The sequence below is a fragment of the Scardinius erythrophthalmus genome (assembly GCF_964197995.2).
Source record: "Scardinius erythrophthalmus genome assembly, chromosome: 23".
NCBI lineage: Eukaryota > Metazoa > Chordata > Actinopteri > Cypriniformes > Leuciscidae > Scardinius > Scardinius erythrophthalmus.
This window is the reverse complement of record NC_138243.1, coordinates 29,487,547-29,512,656: the sequence shown is the minus strand read 5'-3', so window position 1 is coordinate 29,512,656 and position 25,110 is coordinate 29,487,547. Positions and strand designations below refer to the sequence as shown.

Here is a 25,110-nt window from a genome sequence, read left to right as displayed (position 1 = left end):
CTTAATGTATTAGTTTAAATGTAGCTAAAATCAATTGTGTGCAACCACTTAAAGTACCATAAAAATAATGATTAAATGCATTTTCATGGCCTCCAGAATATTTTGTTGCATGAATACATGAGCATGCAATATATACTTAAAAGAAAGAACAGACCCTCTCATAGCCACGGGAACACTGAAAAAAATGATTCGTTGAATTTAATAAAAAAAAATTATAATTATGGTAAGTGGTTGCACACAATTGATTTTAGCTACATTTAAACAAATGCATTAAGTTGAACTTAATCAATTTTAGTTCAACTTAATGTATTAGTTTAAATGTAGCTAAAATCAATTGTGTGCAACCACTTACAGTACCATAAAAAAATGATTAAATTCAACAAATTTAAGGGGCTAGGGGCGGGTCTTAATGGGTGGGGCTTGATGTTGTGGGGCGGAGCTATGGTCGAGGTTTTTTTTTTTACAAAATCCTAATATTAAACAGCCCAAACAAAAAGATGAACATACAAATGAATGAGTCCAGAGTTGTGAGAACGCTCAGAACTCATGATACGTTTTAAAAAAGCACAGCACACAAATCTGCATATTACCTTATGATACTCACTCAGGAGTGCCGGTTCACACAGAAAGCATAATCTTTCAAAGCGAAAACGCAAGACGCCAAACGCGGGCAGTGGAAACGCAAGGTCTCGAGGCGCGTTTTAGTTATACTTATTTTAACTTGAGTGCTGCGTTTTGAGAATGCCGTGTCATGCACGAGACGCGAGCGCAACAGTTAAACACGAGTAGTGCGTTCACACTGAAAAACAATGGAAAAGTAGCAGAGTGGAATGGTTGACGTTCTGTGTGAACCGCCGCTAATGCCGATGAATGCTTTAATCAATACATCTATATTTAGTTTTTTCACATGTTTTATATGCTTGTCAAATCAGTTCTGAGATGCTGGTCCTCAACCAGTGTCACGTCACTCACTCCATGCGCGATCGGCTTATTGCCTTATGATATATTCATTTCTTTTAGAGTCATAAAACCCTATACTGTACGACAACATATAAAAACGAAATAATCTTTAGAGTAATTTTATAAAGGTTGAAGGTGTTCTTAAAAAACAGGTTGAAAAACAAAAAGTTATTTAAAAGTCATGTCATCTTAAATTCCAATGTAGTGAAACAGCTGTCGTCACGTTTTATTCTAGCTTCATGCATTTTTTTTCTTTTTTTTTATCAACACTTGAATGTGTAAGTTTATTAAAAAAGCAACATTTTGAGCAAAAAGCTGAGAAATTTCCGTCATCGGAAAGGAAAGAGTTAAACATGAAAAATGTCATCAAAACTTTCCTGGTCGAAATGTATGGAGTTTATAGGTATGATATAAATAACATAAATTTAACAAAGTAGTCATCATTTATCAGCAGTAGGATCAACGAAATCGCTTGGCATAATCATGGGATATTCGGTGATTGAATGCAGTAAACTCCCATATATAAAAATAATTATTTGAAAAATAATATTTTCGTGACGTCAGTAGAGCCGAAGGTGAAGGTGTTTACCAGTCGAAGCCATGTTTTCTAGAAAGTTTGCTAAGGCAAGCTGTTTTGAACTCCTGAAACGAACTCCAAACAAACTTAGTTTTGACCTGATTATGTTCGAAATGATGTCACACCAGTTCGTTCTTCGATTTCGCTTGAAATATACTGGGACTTTTACAGGGAAATCAGATTCAGCTAATTTCTTACACCGTGTCCTAACCAGACGCGATGCGATAAGATTCCAGCAACAAATAATTTGAGAGATGCGTCAAAATCAATCAAAGCCCACAGCCAATCAGAACAGCGTGTGGGCGGAGTCAACCAATCAGAACAGTGTATGGGCGGAGTCTCGTGGTCTTGACGGCACTCGCAAGAAAATGGATAAGTAGCTACATAATCGAAATTCAAAAATATTACACCATTTAAAGTAAACATTATTCAAATACATAGGCTACTGAGTTACTAAAACAATCTCTGTCAAAGAATACACTTGTTTGTTCACAGTTTGAACGTTCTTGTTTCCATTTGTTTAATTTCAAGATCTGAGGTGAATTATCCATTGTTGCTTTTACAGCCTCAAAGCTGGAGCACTAAATGATATTCAGAGTCACATTACACGCTTTTAACATTAAATAAAGCACTAAACAGTCCATGAGATTATCATCACCACACTTTGTTTGTATTTTTATCCATGAACAAATATCCCAATGATCTTACATCGTTTCAGGAGAGATCTCAACAGTGTCTCAAACAATGTTCAGATATGCAATCAAAAGATTTCAATATGAACTTGCCATCCGTATTAGTTTTTATAACACTTTTAATTGTGTTTATTTTACTTTCTCACCAACAAGAAAAATCAGAGACAAAGTTAATACTTATATTCATGAGTATAAAATCATAAAATCTTAAAATCATAAAATCTTTCTTTGAGTAGGTGTTTTAATCAACTATTAATGATCCTTAGTTTAATAATCTTATTTTATTCCCCGCTAAGAATTTTAGGAGAGACACAATTAATATTTAAAGTCACCGAACAATAAAATGTTCCTCAGGTGGAACATTATTCCTCTTACTTTAACTAATTTTCCAATAAAAATATGTTTAAATCCCTAAAACAAGACCAATTTAATTGAGCTAAAGAAATGGAAAAAAATATTAAGATTCACAGATTTGATCTTTTTTCACTTTGTTTTTAACCTAAAACAAGTAAAGACAAAATACATACACTCTCTGAACAAATGCTCAATATCTTCCGCAGTGTTGCTAAAGCAAAATCATCTTGTTTAATGGATTTTTCAATGTTTTAACTGGAAGATAAACTAGTTTTTAGTGCGTTACAGTAGTGAAGCATGGTATGAGATGGTAATATACCACGGTACATGTCATGGTTTAGCACATCTGGAAGGAATACCATGGTATTACCTTCAGTTGTAGCGCTCAAAAAAAAAAAAAAACACTACAAATCCTCAGCAATACCGTATTACTTTAGGCTGTCCAGAAGAGCGCAGAGACAATCACAGTGGAGAGTTTTCCCCAGTAAAAGTGCTCTTTCCCCACCGCCTACGATTCCTCTCTCTCCTCTGCTTAACTCACAACTGCAGTGGAGCAACACAGAGAAAGAAGACAATTATCCTCAATATCTGTCACTCACATGACAGCACTGCTTCTCCTAGCCACGCTTCAACAGATGCAGGTGGGGGAACAAAGAGGCTCGGGCTGCTGCTTTTAAGCAAACTCTCTCTCTGTCTTTCTCATTACCTGGCCCATTTGCATGCAGACTGTCAAACAAAGGTGTTGATGGGGAAAGATACGAGAAGAAAGGAGTAAAGATTCTGTATACCGCCTCTGTGAGTGTGTGTTTACGTGGGTTTGGGCTTTATACAGACGCTACAAGCAAGTACAAGCGTTCTGTCGTCGCGTATCACATGCACAGTTCCCTGCAAATCGATCACTCTTTTTGCACCCACGATCCGCAAGCGAAATCCAGACCTTCGTAGATCATGAGGAATCTGCTGACAGATAATGAGCAACTCTAAAAAAACACAAAAAAAAAGGTGACTTTAATCTACACAAACTCAAGAAAACGACCCTCTAGCTGCATTTTCCCATGCACAACTTAACACATTTTCCATAATGCTTTTCAACAGCTATTTGACAGCAAGACTTTTTGTCTGCCAGCAATGAAAATGAAAATGCTGTAAACCTGATGCAATCAGAAGATATCTGAGGCTTAATATACATTAAAGGTTCATTTAAAAATCATGTGCAGAAATGAGATTTCAGCACTGCAAAAAAAAATATATATATATATATATATATATTTGTTACACTTTATTTTAAGGTGTCATTGTTACAGTCTAACTATATATTTAAGTACTGAGGGTTCTTACTATAGGGTTTGGTTGAGGGTTAGTTGCATGTAATTATGCATAATTTACTGTTATTACTATTAAGTGCATGCAACATATGTAACAAGGAAACTGTAAAATAAAGTGTTACGAAAATTAGGTTACACTTTATTTTAAGGCGTCATGGTTACAGTGTAATGATATATTTAAGTACTGAGTAATATTAAGCAACTACATGTACTTACTATTAGGGTTTGGTTGAGGGTTAGTTGCATGTAATTATGCATAATTTACTGTTATTACTATAGTAAGTACATGTAAAATATGTAACAAGGACACTGTAAAATAAAGTGTTACCAAAATTATTTTATTACTCTTGTTACTCATCTTGTTTTCTAGTACAAATATCAAAACGTTCTTAAATCAAGATACATTATTGAGAGGATTGTTTTCCAAAACGTTTATGCTTAAAAAAAATGCAAACTGGGTTAGGGTTAGGGTTAGAAAAAAAAAATATATATATATATATATTTGCAGTGAATGTCAGCGAGACTATCAAACATGAAGCCACTGAAATAGAAACTCTATAATGTCCTGTCACTTATTACAATAGTGACTGGTTATGACAAAAAAAACCTCATAATAATATTGAAAATTAGCATTTATTGCCTGGTTAGTACGTGATGTAAGCATTATGCCCATTTATCTGACTTAATTTTAAAAATGACCTAATTTCTAATTAGTCTTTTTTTTATTCGTTTTAATTAGTCTTTTTTAAATTAGTTTTTAATTAGTCTTTTTAAAGATAACTTTACTTGAGGATCAACACTGCATCATTTAACACACTATCATGCATAATGCACACACACACACACACACACACACACACACACACACACACACACACACACACACACACACACACACACACACACACACACACATCAGCCGCACTGTGATTTTGCAGATGAATTTCTGGATGAACATATTTTGTTGATTCTGGAACAACATTTCTGTCTGAAAATGTAGTCCTAAATCTACCCGTAAGTTATCCCTAAAATCAGAGGGGAATGACAGGCAGGGTTCCCACACCTCGGTTAACTTCAAATACAAGGACCTTTCAAGGACTTTCCAGGTCCAATACCCTCAAATTCAGGGACTTAATGTGGAGACGCATATCAAAAGAGAGCAAGGTTAGGTCGTGTTACCTTGTAAAATACATTGTTACAGTTTTCATGTGTCAAACTATGCAAAAAATAATTTATTTTTGGCTATATGACAGAGATCTGATATTCTATTTGTGACCCTGGATGGGTACATTTTTCGAAATTGAGATGTATACATCATCTGAAAGCTGAATAAATAAGCTTTCTATCGATGTGTGGTTTGTTAGGATAGGACAATATTTGGCCGAGATACAACTATTGAAAATCTGGAATCTGAGGGAACAAAAAAATCGAAACATTGAGAAAATCTCCTTTAAAGTTGTGCATTTATGTTGGCGATTGTGCAGCATTCACTCACAAAAATACATGTTTTATATAGTTATGGTAGGAAATCAACAAAATATCCTCATGGAACATGATCTTTACTTAATATCCTAATGATTTTTGGCATAAAAGAAAAATCGATAATTTTGACCCATACAATGTATTGTTGGCTATTGCCACAGATATACCCGTGCGACTCGAGACTGGTGGCGTGATCCAGGGTCATATTTGTGGTATTTCTGTTTTACATTCGGTACATCCTCCTAAACTGTATTTTCAAATGATCTGATATTAACTTTTGCATGGCTTTTATTAAAAAGAGCTTAGGCTCATGTAACCAGCCTATTTTCACAATGTTTCACTGTATCTGTGAAACGTTGAGGATCCATCGTAGTAGTTTCGTGCACGCGTGAACGTCATGGCAGCGTACAACACAAAGTACCTCACGTGGGAAATACTTAACGTAACGTGTAAATGCGCATAACGAACGTATATCAAGCAAGCTAGTGTGCATAGGCCACGAAGTGTTGGCGAAATAACACATTAGCGGACCGGAACGAATAATAAGGACATTTTTTCCAGAAAACTTCTTGCACTAAAAAAATTCAAGCACTTTCAAGGATCTGTATCGATGTGTGTTAATTTTCAAAAACTTTCTTTTTCAGATTCACAAACTTCCAAGGATTTCAAGGACCCGTGGGAACCCTGGACGGGTGAATAACACTGATGTAGAAGCTCATAATCCTGGTTGTAAGCCTAAACTTAATAAACTGAAAACTTGTCCCTCAAATCTGATTGGTTGATTGGAACACGTACTTAACTGATGCGGTTCATGCAAAAGTCCTATTCTTAACAGGCATTTGTCTCATTTCCCTGTTAAAATGTCTAGTTTTGAAACAAGATCATTTACTTGCATAAGATATTATGACTTGTATTCATAGATTGTGAACTGCACTGGCAGATTTTAACTTGTTTATTCTTAAAGCGTGTGAAATCTGCCAGTGCTGTAAAACACTCTGAACTCAAAAATAAGGAACAGTTCATCCAAAAACGAACATTTCTTCAGCCAAAGAGAAATTAAGGGTTTGCATGAAAACATTCCAGGCTTTTTCTTCATCCAGTGCAAGTGAACAGGGATCACTGTAACCATATTTAGGCAGCTTCAAAGGGCCAATGAATAATGCCGGGTTCAGACTACACAATATTTTTGTCTGTTATGATAGTCACTGTGTCAGATTATGCGATTTCAACTCCTTAATTCGAAATCAAACCTGTCAGACTACACGTCGCTTCCCAACCAATCGTCACTTGCCGTCTTTAACGATGTGTGTGATGTCATCGAGAAGGCGGAGCTAGCGACTGTCAGGACATCGTGAAGCGTAACAATCGTGGTGTCAGTCGTCGACCACTATTAGACTCTATACGAGATGAAACAATCGATTCTTGCGTCCCGACGCCCGTTGTCCTTTACGAATCTCCACGACAAACGGATCGGGCCAAAATCAGGCTGATATAGTCTGAACCTGAGAGTCATCTCTAGCGAAACGATGCATCATTTTCAGAAAAAAAATAATTTATATGCTTTTTAATTACAAACGCTCTCGACCTTTCCCGTAAAATATTCACTGAGGACCAAGGCGGACATTTGTAGTTAAAAGCATACATTTTCTTTCTGAAAATGAATTATCATTTCACTAGATAAGACTCTGATTTGTTACAATTCAGGCAAAAAACATATGTTTTTACATTGCTTTAAGTTTAACTTATCAAAATAAGTGAAGTTCCAACTATTTTTTTAAGTCAGTTTAATGTAATTTAATTTGAAATGACTTAAACATCCAAGTTTGTTGTACTAAAAAAATTTAAGACAGCAACTTTTGTTGGTAAATATCATATATTAAGTTATATACTTTGAGATAATCACCATATTTATAATAAAACCATCATATTTAAAAAAATATGATATTAATCATTTCATATATTGAAATATCTTTTATCTACTGTAAATCCATATCAAATTATTATGGGACATCCTTCGATGCTTTCAGAATCTTTACTTTTTAAAATAATTTTCTGTATTTTCACACTATATTTTTATATTAACATATTTAATGACAGAACAAAAATGAACAGTTTATCAAAATAAACAGAAAATAGCAATAATAACAAACTTTGCTAAAGTATTCAAACATTGTTAAAAACATATTATTTTACCTAAAGTATTAGTAAAAGGCCGACCTCCCCATCTCATACATTTATAAGATTTTTAAACCAAGTAAACAACTTTTATGATTTATTTTCACTCAAAATCTGTTGCTCCAATACAAACGAATCTATTTTTCCGCAATCATACACTATGGAAGTCGTGAAAAGCACATTTATCTTAAGGTGTGCCTTTAGCCCTGCTAATGTGTGTGTTGCATTGTAAATTCAAGCTGTGACTGAAAATATTTCCCCATATAGTTGTTCTAATCACCTAAAAGGATTTTAGAAACAGGCGATGGAAGACGACACTGGAGCTGGAGCGATTCCTGGCTGAATTTAGCAGGTATGTAAATACGTTTGCTCAGCCCTCATGATGGGGCTGCGTACAGTGAGATAGACAATGCCTTTATTCATTAATGGCAGCTTTTGTTCCTGTAAACAACATGAATATTTAATCCGTCCTAAGATTCCCTCTTGGTTAATGAATGTGTCTGAACCAGCTCGAGCCTCTCTGGGGACGCGGGCCGCCGGGAAGCGTTGCTAAGCAGTCGTCGCGAACACACTTCACTCTTTCATGAACAACACACCCGTTCTGCACCACGGATCGGATCCGTACACACCGACACACTCCGACCCTCGGCAGGACTCCCGGAGGGAGCGGGAGACGCCAAGGTGATGCCGAACGCATCACGACACCGCACTGCTGATGTCACTTCCTGTGCGGTAAGTGCATGCAGAGATGGAAATCTGTTGCACATTGAAACATCACTATGAGACACTATATCAGATGACACAATCGATTCTTGCGACAAACGGATCGGGACAAAATCTCTAGCGAAACCATGCATAATTTTCCGATTTTTTAAAAAATGCTGAGTTTTTTCAACCCATGGTTGGGTCAAATATGGACAAACCCAACCGTTGGTTTACATTTTTATGGTTTGTCCATATTTGACCCAACCATGGGTCATCAACCCATCATTTTTTAGTGAGACTGGATGGATTATGATGATCCACGTTCACTTGCAATAGATGGAGAAAAATCCTGGAACGTTTTCCTCAAAAACTGTCATTTCTCTTCGGCTGAAGGAAGAAGTTCTTCGTCTCCCGGTGGAAGGTGATGCCGAACGCACTGCTGATGTCACTTCCTGTGCCGTTTATCTCTAGCGAAATGATGCATAATTTAAAAAAATAATAAAATAATGCTTTTTAATTACAAACGTTCACCTTGAGGTCACGACCTTTCACGTGACATATTCACTGTGGACCAAGGCGAGCATAGTTAAAAGGTTATTTTTTTGGGGGGGGGGGGGGATTTTTTTTTTAAATGACTGATCATTTCACTTGATAAATCCCTGATTTGCTGGCTGGAGCCATTGAAGCTGCTTAAATATGGATTTGGACTTAAATACGCTCTAAAAAATACTGAGTTGATTCAACCCATGGTTGGGTCAAATATGGACTAACCCAACCATTGGTTTAAATTTTTATGGTTTGTCCATATTTGACCCAACCATGGGTTGAAACAACCCAGCATTTTGTAGTGAGACTGGATGGATTATGATGATCCACGTTCACTTGCAATAGATGGAGAAAAATCCTGGAACGTTTTCCTCAAAAACTGTCATTTCTCTTCCGCTGAAGGAAGAATTTCTTCGTCTCCTGGAGGAAGGTGAAGCCGAACGCACTGCTGATGTCACTTCCTGTGCGGTTAATGCATGCAGAAATGGAAATCTGTTACACGTTAGTGGGATTATGAAACATGCAATCCGGGTTACGATCAAGATCGAAAGGTTTGTGAGCAATTACGGATTATTTATTTGCATCTCTCCAGTACATGAATGCCACATGTTCCTCCACAGGCACGGAGAGAGAGAGAGAGAGAGAGAGCGAGAGAGCGAGAGAGAGAGAGGATATACACAGACAGACACTCGTAAACTTCTGCAATTGGTCCACAGGGAGAGAGCGACGATCTTCAGGAGGAACCCACGCCAGACCCTGCCTCAAGCAGGCTTCCAGCTGTTGTCAATTACTGCCACTTTAACGGCGCGTTAAACACACAATGGCCAATGAGGCGCTGCCACCCGAGTCACTATTTAACTGCAACACGGCCATTAGCTAATCCTGAGGGCCCATCGCCCGCTGCTTTACCTAGCGAGGCCCAATCTAATGAAATTAAAGCTCAACTCCCTTTAATAGCCAGGTTCCCCGTCATAAATTCATTAGCCGCTGATGAGTATCTTCCCGTTAGCTTGAACGCGCGTTCTGAGATTTACAGTCGGCTAATGAAAACCATCAAGGTTTTAAGGAGCTCGTCTCATTAGGGAGGGGTTTTTAATAGACAAACAAAGACGGGATAATTGCCACGGGAGCTTAGGTTTTACCGAGGTGTGTTGAAGGGTTTGGTTCTGGAGAAATCAGGCTACGCCAATTACTTTAGGTAACGTAATGAGCGCCGCTGTTGACTCAGGTGAGCCGGCGACTCGCTCAAATGAAAGACTCCACACACTACTGCCCTTCAGGCCGGGGATTAAATTTCTCTCATCTGTTTTGCCGTTGTCGGTGTGCACGTTGGGGGTGTAATATATATGGACAGGGGCAGGAATGCTGCCGCCCCCCCCCCCTCCTCCTCCTCTTCCCCGGGACCCCGAACTTCTCAAATATCCTCAATGTCAAACATGGTGGGCTCCAAAAATACCTCTCTGAGCTCAGTCTCGCCTTCCACTGGATGTCCATCTATAGGTTTGTCTCTGGTAATAGCAGCACTAATGTAAAATATCAACGCTAATCTTACGCACGCGCTTCTTAACAAAGCGGCTGTCACCATCATGTCATTTCAGCTGGTGCATTGCAAAACCGCATATATAAGCGTGCAACTAACCATATGATAGATTATATAATAGGTCTATTTTTTATATATATTATGTTGTGTTTTTATTTAGGCCTATATTAAAATGTATATATTGTCATTTTATTATTATTATAAAAAAATAAAAAAATAATTAGCCAATCAACTTGTCTTGTGTTTTGAGGTTGTGCATCCAATCGAACCCAACATGGACAGAATGGCATGAACAAAACAACACAAGGCAAAAGAAAATCCTGTTAAGAGTTCACATAATATTTGAATTAACTAATTGTAATATACTGTATTTAAAAAATATTATTATTAATATTGTATTTAATATTATATTAGTAGTATTCATATTACTAATGTAGTAGTAGTTGTTATAAAAATATTATTATTATATTAAAATTAAAGTTATATTAAGATGAATATTGTATTAATATTAATTAAAAATAATTGTAATACTAAAATTAATAAAAATGTATATTGTATTACTATTAATTTATATTTGTGATATTCATACTAAAATTAAATTATGTTAGAATTCATATGATATTAAAATTTAATTCATAATAAAATGGATAATACTACTACTAATAATAATTATTAGATTAAAATTAAAGTAATATTAAGATGTATAGTGCATTAATATTGATTCATAATCATTTTAATAATAAAATGAATAATAATAAAATGTATACTGTATTAATATCAATTAATTTGAGTGATATTAATAATAAAATTATATATAATATTAAAATGAATATGGTATTAATATTAATCCTATTATTAAAGTAATATTAAAATGTATTAATATTAATAAATGAATAATTAATGTCAACATTAATATTTAAATTAAATTAATTTTAAAATGGATACTATTAATTAATATTAATATTTAAATTAAAATTGAAATGATAGTGTATTGTTATTAATTAATGTTAGTTATATTCATATACTAAAATTATTTTTTTTATTAAAAAAAATATTAAAATGAAATTCATATTAAAAACTGATGTGTATTAATATGAATTAATATCAGTAATATTACTACTAAAATTAAATTAATGTTAAAATGTATATGCTAAAATTAAATTAACAGATGGATATTGTATTAATATTGATGATAAAATTAATCTAATATTATCAGCATAATAAATTCATAAATTCGAAACACATGTATTACAATAATAAAGTATAGTACTTTTTTTTAGTTGGCACACAAACCCAGTTAAGACCCGTCGAGTCGTCGAGTGTCCAGTTAAACGCTGAAGCATTTGTCACTGGGTTTGCTGTCGCCAGTGACGGACAAGATTTGTACTTTGACTGATGACATTGTGCAATAGATCAGTGTGTGTTTTCTAAAGGCAGACAGTGAGACGGACAACACCATCAGTTCAGTGTTCACACACTCATTCTGTACGGGGTCGACCTGGATCCTGAGCTTTGAGCTTGCAACTAATATGCAACTATCAGGGTGCAACATCTAGATGCCACACACACACACACACACACACACACACACACACACACACACACACACACACACACACACACACACACACACACACACACGCCTCTGGGCTGCCCATCATCTTCATGTTACTCTCTCAGACGGCTAAAATAAACAGATTGTCTAACTGCAATGAAAACATACTGCACCAGCCAGTGTGTGTGTGAGAGAGACAGGCTCTTCTTTCAGTCCCAGCGCTGAACGCCACCGTCTGCAAGACCCGATCCTGCAGGAAACACACAAAACAAATACCTTACGTTTATTTCTCTTACCTCACTTGAAATCGTTTTTTCTTATTTCAAGCATAAATATAACTAAACGTAGGACGATCTATGCTTAAAACAAGGTCCCAATCTGCCATTGGGATAAAAACTTCATTCAGAATATAATTATCTTAAAACAATATCAGTTTTGCTTCTAAAGTATATATATATTTTCATGTTTTAAGGATTATTGATTCTAAAATACTGATCTATTTCTCCAAGACAGCAATGAGATTTAGTAAAGTCAATGTTTTCTCTCCGGAAGAAATTTCAACATTGAATTTTAGGAGCAAGTCTGAGACAACGCACTTTAAAACATAACTCTGAATCTGAACATTATAAAGCTCTAAATGATCTCAACCTCTGAGCAATAACGTTTTTGTCTAATGGAGGCAGAAGTACCTACTATTGTGGAGTATTATTCCAATTCAAAAGAACTATTATCTATGTGAATAGATGTTAAAATGTAATGTATTCCTGTGATCAAAGCTGAATTTTCAGGATCATTACTCCAGTCTTCAGTGTCACGTGATCCTTCAGAAATCAATATGATGATTTTATGCTCATTACTTATTATAATCAATGTTGAAAACAGTTGTGCTGCATCCTTGCTGAACACAAGTATTAATTTCTTTATGCATATAGTAATTGGGTTACAGTAGTCTGCCAGCTTTAATACGCAAATAACAAGCAGGAGGTTTTTGGATGTAAAGTAAAACTAATTCCAACGCGGCCCCGAGGCCCCCACCAATGCATCAATCAATAGGGAGTGTGTCCTCCACAGCGCCTGAGTGAAAATCCAGACATGAGCTAATGCTGGAGAAATATACACAAAAGGCTTAGAGCAAGCACATACACACACACACACACACACACACACACACACACACACACACACACACTCACACACACACATTTGGAAAGAGCTGAGGTGACGTTTTACGACACCCTCGCATTAATAAACATAATAAACAAACATACAAATGGTCGGTAACTGTTTTCACGAGGCATGAACTAACACATGAGGTAGTAGTTTGTTCATGCATTTGGAATAAACTGAAGCTGGACACTTTTTGCTTAATAACCCATAAATGCATAAACCACACCATAAAACTCCAATATTTTTTCTTCTATATTTTGAGATCAGCCAGCTAAAAGGAGTTTAGCTGTTTTACAGTAATATGACCCGTAAAACAACATGTATACACAAATGATTTACAAGAACTGGACTGTGAGTGTGTAAAGTTTGCCAGCATGATGCTTTATACACTGTTAGAAGAAAAGGTTCTATATAGAACTTTAAAAGGTTCAGTCAGACACTTAAGCATCCTTTTAGGGGTTCCCCTCATGAGATAATTTTATGAATAGTTTTAATTAAGTTTGTTTTAATAATGTTTTACATTTTAATTGCATTTTATGAATTAAACAGCTCATAAAAATGTCATCACTAGAGAAAATCGGCGCTCTAGCGGTTAATAAACAGAACTTCATGAGTTTTGCGGAAGAACATTGTTGCCGGAACTACTTCTGTTTATGTCTAATATGACGAGTCACCAGTCTAAAATAGTCCGAATATAAACAGTTATTATAAGTGTACCGTAGTGATTCAGAAGACAAAAACACGGTTTGGAAAATGGATTCATGATGTACTCGCTCATTATATACATTTTGTAATTTTTGAACACAAAAAAAGTTAGGGACTGCAGCTTTAAATGCAATCCTTTAAAAGGGGGCTATATGTATGAATGTTCATATATTATTCGCGTTTTTTTATTGCGTGTGAACAGCTTTTCACGAAACTTAAAGAATAAGACCATCCCCGACTTCCTGGGTAGTCTATGAAAGCCTGTAGAATGATTTCATGTGATGGACGTCGGGACGTTTTTGCCGGGAAAACCAAAAGAAGTGACGGTTATGCGCGCACCCGAGAGCCACCCTTCCGTTCTATGACACATGACAATAATGCTTATACACAATTCAGGATAATACCAAAAAATTCGGTACTGTAATGTCAATGTGTTATGCAAAGAAAAGGGATTCATTCAAACGAAGTCTCACATATTCATATCTATATAGTCAGTCTCAAATATAGACCTAGGCTACTTAATAATTACACTATGATAACAGTGTAATTTTAATTACCTCATGTCGGTCATGATGTCGGTGGATCACTTATTCACATCCATATCATCAGATGTTTTCTCACCGCTGTCATGTGTTGGTGTTTATTGTGTTATTGAGAGGAAAGCGCGCAGCACATATTTACATATTCATCTAAACGTCGCTCAGCAGCGTCGGGATGTTACAAACAACTTCTTTTTATTTCTAAGCAAAGAACAAAAAACAGCTTTACCCTGAGTAGCCTATATCATGGCATTGAATCACATTCAGTCTCTTGTACGTTGCTGCTGCAGTTCACTTAACACCCACAGGTGTCGCTAATAACAAGGGTTTCTGAATTTTACATAGATGCACATTAAAGGTGCTGTATGTAAGTTTTTGACTGTACTAAAGCATAAAAATACCATAATATATTTGCAGATATTTAGGACACATGCTGAGTTCACAATCGTTTCTCTGAAAAACACTTCTACAGCCAGTTGTTTTACTTTGAAATGTCCGTTCTGTGTCAGAATGTCTGTTTTTGTTTTTGGTCTGTGCGATACCGCACATTGCCAATTTACCCAATAGTATTTGGCCACTACAGGATGCCAGTTGGCGGAAAACACAGCATATTGCAGCTATGGAAGCCAGAGAACAAACTGGGTTAGAGTTCGCAGATTCTTCCCGACCTAAAAAGCCTCCGCACCCATCTGAAAATCTCTATGAACAGGAGCATATTAAAACATGATATCAACTAATCATAAATCAATAAATCAACTCATCAGCTTACAGTGTGTATATCTCCTCGCCTTCCATTGTCAATTGTGCTCGTTCCTGTTGTGTGTCCTTAAACTGGCAACCCGCGTGAGCGTTGAGTCTGAGGAAGAGAGGCAGGGAAACAACGATCTCAGATATTTTGCATTTAGACTGCAGTACCCATTTCAACCACTAGCTGTCAATCTCACATACTGCACCTGTAAGTAATTTCTTCTTAGGGCATTTTCACACCTGAAAGTCCGCACCAAAATCCGAACGAAAGTTCATGTTTTGATAAATATTATACATTCGGTAAGTTTTGGTTTGGTTTCACATTGCAATTATGTGAGCGCACTACAGAACTTTACATGACATACTTGCGTCCTGTCGTCATCATCTATATGGGCTGCATCTCGACATTGATTGGTTTGTAAACGGACGTGCGTCTGACATCAGTGTGTTGTCAATTCGACGGGTAACTTTGACAAGAATGAAAAAAAAAAAAGGTAACACTTTATTTCGATAGTCCACTTTAGACATTCTACTAACTATAAGTAACTTTGCAGCTACATGCCAACTAACTGTCATTAGAGTATTAGTAGACTGTCTGCTTAATAATTGCTAAAATTATATTTTGTTGGTCCCGCAATAGATATTCTAGTGACTATAAGTAATTTGGCAGCTACAAGTCAACTTATTCTACTAACCCGAACCTTAACACCTAACCATAACCTAACAGTCTAGTGACAGTCTACTACAGTCTACTAATACTCTAATGAGAGTTGACATGTAGTTGCAATGTTACTCATAGTTTGTAGAGTGTCTAAAGTGGACTATTGAAATAAAGTGGCACCAAAAAAAAACTTTGTCAAGAATAAATGAACAGACGCATATGGTTGCCACTATACTGTTATTATTACGGCATTACTCCCTGCAGCACCAACTATACTCGAGCTAGTTCAAATTCACCAAATGAACGTCCTTGTTGTGCGAACATTTTATCGTCGCCGGCAGGAAAGGAGGAGAAGAGCAAACAATCCTGCGGGAACATCCAGAACTTCCTGTAAATGTTCTGAAAGTCCGAACCATACAGAAAATGCTTTCACACAAGAAACGAACCAAACCTTTGTTCAGTTTGATCCGGACCGAGACTACCTCTTTTCGTCAGACCAAATTTCGTCTGTTTGGTCCGGGGGAGGTTTCACACCTGCAATTTTGATTCGGATCAAACTGAAAAGTCTGGAAGTCTGGAAATCCGGACCAAACAAGGTAGGTGTGGAAGGGCCCTTACATAGAACCCAAGTTTTTGCCTTGAAAGTTTCTTTAAAATTGAGTCGAGATCCATAGGGTTCTATACAGGGGCGTAGTTTGTGGGGGGTTGGGGGGGAGATAACCCCCTCAATATTTAAATCTATGCATTACAACCCCCCCAATATTTATACCACGATCACATGAAAAATATGCAGACCCAAACTTCAACCCCCCCAATGTTCAAACCAAATCTACGCCCTTGGTTCTATATACAGTAGGGCCATACGACAGTTGCCAGGGCGTTGCTATGTGGTTGCTTACTGATCCAAGTCAAAAGATCAACTCAATGATATTCTGGTCTGTACAGTAGATGTGGTTCAGCTCTGTGAGATTCAGAAGGGGAATATATATTTGCCACTTGTCTGAAAGTAAACTATTATTGCACATCTCTAAATTTGGATACATAATTATATTCATACAGTAAACTCACATTAAAACACTCTTAGAAGAAAAAAATACTATATGGAACCTTAAAGGGTTCTGTCAGGCATTTATATATTGGATAATTATAGATATTTCTTCTTATATAGAACCTTTTTGGTATAAAGGGTTCTTTGAAAATTATGTCAAGAACATTAGAGTACTAGAACCCCATTGAAACTTTTTTTAAGGCTAATATGTATAAATTAGCTTTCCTGTAGCTCAAACGGTAGAGCGTTGGCACTTGTGACGCCAAGATCATGGGTTCAATTCCCAGGGAAAGCAATTGATAAGAATGTAAATGTGTACCTTGAAATGCAATGTAAGTCGTTTTGGATAAAAGATTTGCCAAATATGTAAATGTATAACAAATCTCAATTTGATTGTTTGATTGTCTCAATCTCTGCTTGATTGTTTACACATCATCCCAAAATGTAAGGTCTGCTACTGTATATCGCAAATACTATATTATAACCCAGCTGCTAAATGCAACTATTAGGTTGGTAAAGCGTATATTTAAACTATTTGTATTGTGTAAAGCACTATATTATGAATAAAAATGACTTGAAACAAACATACAGTAGTTAGACACCCAAATTGTGACACTAACATACTAAAACATATTCCTAATGCATTCGTGCTCTCTAGTGTTCCCATGTCCTGCGAGAGCAGTTTGGGTCTGTCGCAACTGAGATCATCGGTGTCACACGGGTCAGGTTTATTTCAGAAACTTTAGTCCCTGTGGAAGAAATCTGAGGCATGTGCATCACCAATGTTGTGGGTGTATTTATGAGCATGATGTACACTGGGTATTTTTGGACTAGCATGAGGACAGAGCGAGCGAGTAGAGGGTGATGATTTCAGGGCCGCCGGGTGGGGTGGGGGGGGGAGCTGGTGCTCAGCGCACGCTTAATTTTATCTAACGGCCTGAGCACAATCAAAACCAGAGATTGACTCGTCGTGAAGAAGTGAGGGCCGGTGTCAAGGATACAGAGAGAGAGAGAGAGAGAGAGAGAGAGAGAGAGGGGCTGTTTGTGATTAATCTGGCTGCATTGCATCAGCGCCCTCGGATCAGCCAACTGGAGAACCCAGCGAAGCGAGCGAGTCTATTCTGAGAGCCGAGCCTCATCTCGACGCCAGACACCGTCTTATGACTGCCACTAAACACCAGTGGCTCTCACATCACTCTCAGCGCTTCAGAGACTGGACGATGACCTCATCAGGGCCATTACACAACACTTAACACCTATCGACCAGCGCAGCGCGAATGTCACACACTCGCTTTAACGCCAGCCTTCCCGAGATCCATATTCAATATTAAAGGGCTGGTATAATTCCCTTTTCACAAGATGTAAAATAAGTCTCCGATGTCCCCAGAGTGTGTATGAGTTTTAGCTCAAAATACCCCACAGATATTTTTATATAGCATGTGAAAATTGTCACTTTTTGAGGGTGAGCAAAAACACACCGTTTTTGTGTCTGTTCCTTTACATACAAATGAGCTGCTGCTCCCGGCACAGGGGGCGGAGCTACAACAGCTTGCACTCACACAGACATGCACTGAAAATTTCAAAAACTTTTAGCCTTTTAGGTTCAAACCAGAGTGTAAAAAAAAGTTACACTTTATTTTAAGGTGTCATTGTTACAGTGTAATTATATATTTAAGTACTGAGTAATATTAATTAACAACATGTACTTACTATAGGGTTAGGGTAGGATTAGGGTTTGGTTAAGGGTTAACTGCATGTAATTATGCATAATTTACTGTTATTACTATGGTAAGTACATGTAACATATGTAACAAGGACACTGTAAAATAAAGTGTTTCCAAAAACTCTAACAATTAGGCTATGCGGCAGATGACAAAATGCAGCGTTCTTATAATAAACTCCCTAAAAAACTAACTAATCGTGTTACTTGGCTACTTTTTATGGAAAGTAATGCATTGTTATTTTTGCATTACTTTTTCTTATCTGGGCTTGTTTGTTTTTTTAATAACAAAAAAGTTATATTTTTGGCAAGAGAACGCAGCTCAAACACACCTCAAACTAATAAAATGCAAAATGTTTATTTTTGCTTATTACAATGATTGAATTATCAAGGGACAGCAACAAAGACATTGGTTAATAAAGTGAGATTAAATACATAAAGTATATATGTGTTAAATGGGAAAACAAATTATTATTTGAAAAATAACAGAGAATAACAACAATACTTGTAATGGGTTACCCCAACATTGCTTATGTCTAAATTAATCATGTACAATATTATCATCTGACATCATTGCTTCACCACATGACTCACCTGAACATCACGGCTCCAGACCACTGGATAATATTAGATGAGATCCTGGAGGAAAATCACTAATGAAATCCCTTTAACCTGTTTCATAAGTTTATTTTTTAAATGCAAGTAACTTCAGGGAGCTATGCTTAAGAAAACAATTCAAGGAATATTCTCTGAAAACAATTCTTCGTACTTCAATTTCACTTCTACACTGGAAAAAGGGAGTTTGAGTGCATTGCATTGTGGGATCTGGTACCTCATGCAGTGTGCTGTTGTACAGAAAGAAAGAAAGAAAGAAAGAAAGAAAGAAAGAAAGAAAGAAAGAAAGAAAGAAAGAAAGAAAGAGAAAGAAAGAAAGAAAGAAAGAAAGAAAGAAAGAAGGATGGAAGGAAAGAAAGAAAGAAGGATGGAAGGAAAGAAAGAAAGAAAAAGAAAGAAAGAAAGAAAGAAAGAAAGATGGAAGGAAAGAAAGAAAGAAAGAAAGAAAGAAGGATGGAAGGAAAGAAAGAAAGAAAGAAAGAAAGAAAGAAGGATGGAAGGAAAGAAAGAAAGAAAGAAAGAAAGAAAGAAAGAAAGAAGGATGGAAAGAAAGAAGGATGAAGGAAAGAAGGTAGGGAAAGGAAGGAAGGAAGGAAGGAAGGAAGGAAGGAAGGAAGGAAGGAAGGAAGGAAGGAAGGAAGGAAGAAAGATAGAAAGAAGAAAGGAAGGGAAAGGAAGGAAGGAAGGAAGGAAGGAAGGAAGGAAGGAAGGAAGGAAGGAACGAAGGAAGGAAGGAAGGAAGGAAAGAAAGAAAGAAAGAAAGAAAGAAAGAAAGAAAGAAAGAAAGAAAGAAGAAAGGAAGGGAAAGAAAGGATGGAAGGAAGGAAGGAAGGAAGGGAAAGAAAGGAAGGAAGGAAGGAAGGAAGGAAGGAAGGAAGGAAGGAAGGAAGGAAGGAAGGAAGGAAAGAAAGAAATTTTTTTTTTCCATCAGGAATTGATTGGACGGTGAAAAGTGTCTTTTTATTACATGTTTGAAAAATATGTAATAAGACCATCAAGATGAATTCAGAAAATACATTTAGAAAATAGAGTTTTTAAGTTGTGTTGAAGTTGCACACCAGCTTGTAGGTTGTCTTGTGTGAGTGAAATCCAGAAGTGTTTTGGTGATTTGGTGTCTACACACACACACACACACACACACACACACACACACACACACACACACACACACACACACACACACACACACACACACACACACACACACACACACACACACACACACACACACAGCCCTTGGCTAAACTCTAAATTAAAGAGCTGGCGATGTACTAGCTCGTCTGAGGCGAACAGTAATGAAATGGAGCCGCTGAGGCCCAGAGCACTGGACACAGAACGACACCGGACACACACACACACACACACACACACACACACACACACACACACACACACACACACACTCTCTCTCTCTCTCTGTCTGTCTGCTGCTGTAAATATCAGCATTATTGAACACCGGTTTCATCAGAGTGACGCTGCTCTGCGTGATTACTGCTGTTTAAAACACATCAGGACACAGAATTACAAGTAGAATCTGAATGCACAGAAGTAGAATTGAAATTAACTTCGTTTTTTTTTTTTTTTTAAATCACATAACTAGAAAAGCAAAGTTTAAGATAATCTTTTAGAATTGACTTTATGAACAGTGTTGGGGAAAGTTACTTTTAAAAGTTGTAATAGTGTGTACAATAAGCTCAACAACATGCATTTAGAAAATACATAAGGTGAATTTTCATTTAATTTGAACTTTAACTATTATAAAATAAACTTTAAATATAATAAAACTGACTAAGAATAAATAGACTATACAAACTGAGTTCTTCATTCATTGTCACTGTAATTAACAAAGTGTTACAGTTTAATTAGCTCATATGTGAAGAGTTAAATGATAGTTTGTTAACAACGTTTTATCTGTAAATAGTTCCCACTTTCGATAAGGTCACGGAAAATGGGAAAATGACATTAATTCAGTGCTTTAAACCCACATTTATTGGACATTAATTGCATTAGTATGAAGAGATCATTAAAATGTTTACATATACATTAAGCCTATCCCCAAAACTAAACATAAGTTTATAACAAAATATTTTTGTCAATATGAATTACATACAAATAAGATCACGTTGTTAAAATACATCAGTTAGGATAGGGGAAAGAATATGTACAGTATAAAGATTTCTATGGAAAGTCCCTATAAAACATGGAAACCCAATGTGTGTTCAATGTTATTGTAAACATTTAAGTTTAATTTAATGTCAATTTAATTAATGTCAAATAAAGATTAGTTTAAAGCACTTAATTAATGTAATTTTCCCATTTTCCGTGACCTAGTCTAAAGTGAGAACTATTTACTGTTAATAGTAAAAAAAAAATCTAACTCTTCTCACTAGTTGATTAAACAATAATAATTTCTTAATTAGTGTCAATGAATGAACACCTCACTATTTATTCATGTATTAACTACAGTTTATAAAATATTAACTAACTCTAAACTAACAGTTTGCAAATGATTTGTAAGTAATAGTTATTAAAAAGTGTTACCAAAAATTCTGAACAAATCCCTAAATCCTGCACGCACAACATGATTTTGAGTCCTGAGCTGCTTGATTTTTCCCAGAGAGAATGTTGCATGATTGTGCATAAATCAAAGCATCATTTATCTAACTAATAACAGTAATAAAGCATGATTACGGCCGTTGTTTGTTTGTTTGTTTGTGCTGTATTGGCGCAGACTGTCATCTCTGTCCTCAGACTGTATTCCTCAGTGGATTCCAGCAGCTTACAGCGTTATCCTCAGGAGAGCTTCTCCAGGTCCCACTATAAATAGACCAATTAGAGCTGTTTTTCTGCGCCAGGTGTGTGGTTTCTTACAACAACCCACTCACCCACGAGAGAGGGTCATTAGCGGGACTGTCACCAGCGGCGGGGCGAGCAGCTCACCTGTGCGCTTGCTTTTTGGGGACGTTTGAATGCAATCAAGTCATTTTAGAGGAATTACTGTGAGTTGCATGTGTGGGCATGGATTGCCTATTAATTTGTTTCAAAATGCCTGTTTTACTCGCCTATAATAGATGTGTCCCCCGCCAGTGCGAGCGAATTAATTTAGCCAGCGCTGAGGGGAGTTTTACACCCCGAGACGGTATTACTTAACAGAGAAATCTGTCTCTTCCTTCGCCTCCCCTTCACCCACGATCCCCGTTGCCGCAGGACATCGCATAAGATGTGCTCTCACCCAATTTGTTTGCCTTTCTGCTTAATTGACTGCGCTTGATTGCTCCTGTTAAATCACAGAGAAGCTGTGAAGGAACTCCGGCCGGTTTTATCGCTTTGTTTGTTTATGACGCTACGCATTTCATTTCTCTGAATAGCGCTGGAACAAGAAACGTATTCCCTTCGGGACTACAGAAATCATCCCGATTCCCTTGGCTCCCATAAGGCTTGGCAGCTTTTTGATGGTTCCATTGTGCGCCGGTTCCTGGGTGCCACAGACTGAGTTTCGTTCGGTTCTGAAGCGTAAGACAGCCGCGAACCCAGAGCCCCAGAGCCGCAGGGCTGGCTGTCAAAACCGGCTGGTCGTCTGGGATTACTCCAGATTGGAGCTCATTAGCGTCCCGCTGAGAATCACACGCTAAATGGTATCAAGCAGCTATTTTAGACGAGGTAATCTCGAGAACGTGGTTTATTGTGGCGCTTGAATTATTTCCCAGAGATCTGGAGGGGGAAACAAAAGTGCGGTCCGTGGCGAGAGGTGAAAAGTGTTGTTTGGATTCACAGAAAGCAACAGTTGAGTGTCGTCGTTGTCTGCAGTTAAATGGCTAAATGATGGGACAACACACATCAAGAAAAAACTAAATATAGCCATTGAGGGGCCAGGCACAAAGAAGGCATGATAAGTCATGCACGCATGGCTGGGAGCATCAGACCAACTGTTACAATGGCCAATGAAAGACACATTAAGATGATTTTTGGCAAAATAGCTGAAAAAAATCATAAATACAGTCACCAGTAATTTGATTTAATGGATTATCATTTTTGACCAATAGGTGGCGCTGTGACCAGATTGATGTGGTGTGGTCAGAGTAAGGCGACAATGACACATGCAAAGTTTGGTGTCAATATGCCAAAGCATTGCAGAGATGCAGTCATTTTGGCATCATGTTATCAACTTTGTTGATACGGCATACAAAAACGGTTTCATCTATCGACATGAAATCCATAGCATTTTGCTGGCATGGTCTGTACATTTTGATCACAAAAAAAGTTACGGGCTGCAGCTTTAATCAAAAGTCATTAGTACTTTTTACATTGTTTGACCACAAGGTGGCGCTCCACCGAAAGCTTTTGAGTACATTCAGGGCACAGTGTCGAAGACACATGCCGAGTTTCGTAACGATACACCAATGCGTTTTGTAAAATATTGTATTTTTTGACAAAATTCAAAATGGCAGATGCCCAAAATGGCCAATATGGTAAAATTGCATGCTGCACCAAATCTAAAGAGACCAGTTGTGTGATTTTTGGCCAAACCGTTCAGAAGTTATAAGCAAAAAGAGCCATTTTGCATATCTCCTGACCACTAGGTGGCACTGCGCCGAAACTTTACAGGTAATCTCAGATCACGGTTGTCATAACATACACCAAGTTTGGTCAGAATATGCAAAAATGTTGCAGAGATATCGGCTCATGTCCATTTTGGCATGCTCTTCGCCGAATTCGTTCGCATGGACGGTTTGACAAAACAGCTTGAATTGGAGGAGTTTGAAAAATAGTTTTTTTTCAGAAAATTTTTAAATGGCGGAAACATTTTCATGACGGAAAATGACATCATAGGGTCATATTGCGCCATATTTTGTTTCTAGCTCTCAAGGTTCAAAGTTATTAACATAAACGTGAGTGATACTTCGAACAGTTGGTGGCGCTAGAGGGATTGCGTTAGAGACTCCAAATTCGCTGTGGTGACAGTCCAGATGGTCCTCTATCTGTGTGCCAAATTTCATAACTTTCCCACAAGCGGCTCTATGGACTGCCTTGGACTTCAAGAGCAGAAGACGACGACGAATAGGAACACTAACGATTACAATCATGATGACGTGATTGGCCTCTAAAAAACACATTGAAAACTTACTTGTTGGGAACCTTTGCTTTAGAAAAATGAAAAACATAATGGGTCATCAAGTTGTGTTCAGTGATTCTCCACTGGTTTTGCTTCTCGACCCTGATTTTCTATTTTTGACATTAAGCAGTGGCTGAATACTGTCACAATTGTTTGTTAAAAACAGAAATGGGTATTTTAGACGAGGTGATCTCGGTATATTGTTGTGCCTGAATTATTTCAGAGAGATCAGAGAGGGAAGACAATAGTGGCACAGGTTGCTGGGATTCACAGAACGCACCAGTTGAGCGTCGTCGCTGTCAACACGCCGCGTCGGTGCCAGTGGATTTAGCTCTGTCTGCGGTTAAACGGATTGCTAAATGATGGGACAACACATTCATCAAGGTGCTTCCCGTCTCACTGGACCTCAGCCAACGGCAGACAAGACGATGGAGCCGTGACCCTGAAACACGAGTGCCGCTAATAGTCTAATTACACGAGCTACGTCAAGAGTACATAGACAGCAAACACAAACGCTCTCATTCGAAGAGAAAGAGAGGAAATCCAACGCTGATCCGACCACCAACTCACCACAATATGATCCCTTTTAAGCTCTGAGGCTTGATAGGATGCCAAGTGGCCCCGTGTCGAGTCCCTTGAAATGAACTGTGCTAAAAAGACTTGTGTTCAGTGATTCTCAACTGGTTTTGCTTCACGTCCCTGATTTGATGTATTAGACAGTGGCTGAATACTGTGTATGTAATGTAAATGATCAAAGCTGAGTTTTCAGCATCATTACTCCAGTCTTCAGTGTCACATGATTCTTCAGAAATCATTCTAATATGATGATTCGATGATCAAGAAACATTTATGATTATCAATGTTGAAAACAGTTGTGCTGCGTC

General features: G+C 37.3%; 1 protein-coding gene across 3 annotated transcripts in view; it reads right to left on the bottom strand.

Moving 5' to 3' along the window:
- The window catches only part of LOC308683673 (uncharacterized protein), a 45,827-nt gene extending 30,522 nt beyond the window's left edge, over positions 1 to 15,305 (bottom strand). For 2 of the 3 annotated variants that reach the window (XM_081354256.1, XM_081354257.1), the window contains exons 1-3: positions 15,276 to 15,305; positions 15,092 to 15,178; positions 12,080 to 12,161 (exon numbers count right to left, since the gene is read on the bottom strand). In XM_081354256.1, coding sequence (XP_081210382.1) covers positions 12,080 to 12,161; positions 15,092 to 15,117 — 108 coding nt within the window. In that variant the 5' untranslated portion in view covers positions 15,118 to 15,178; positions 15,276 to 15,305. Of the gene's footprint in view, positions 1 to 12,079; positions 12,162 to 15,091; positions 15,179 to 15,275 lie in introns of those variants that run through there. The other variant, XR_014029280.1, reaches the window with a different exon arrangement.
- Between the last annotated feature and the right edge of the window lie 9,805 nt (positions 15,306 to 25,110).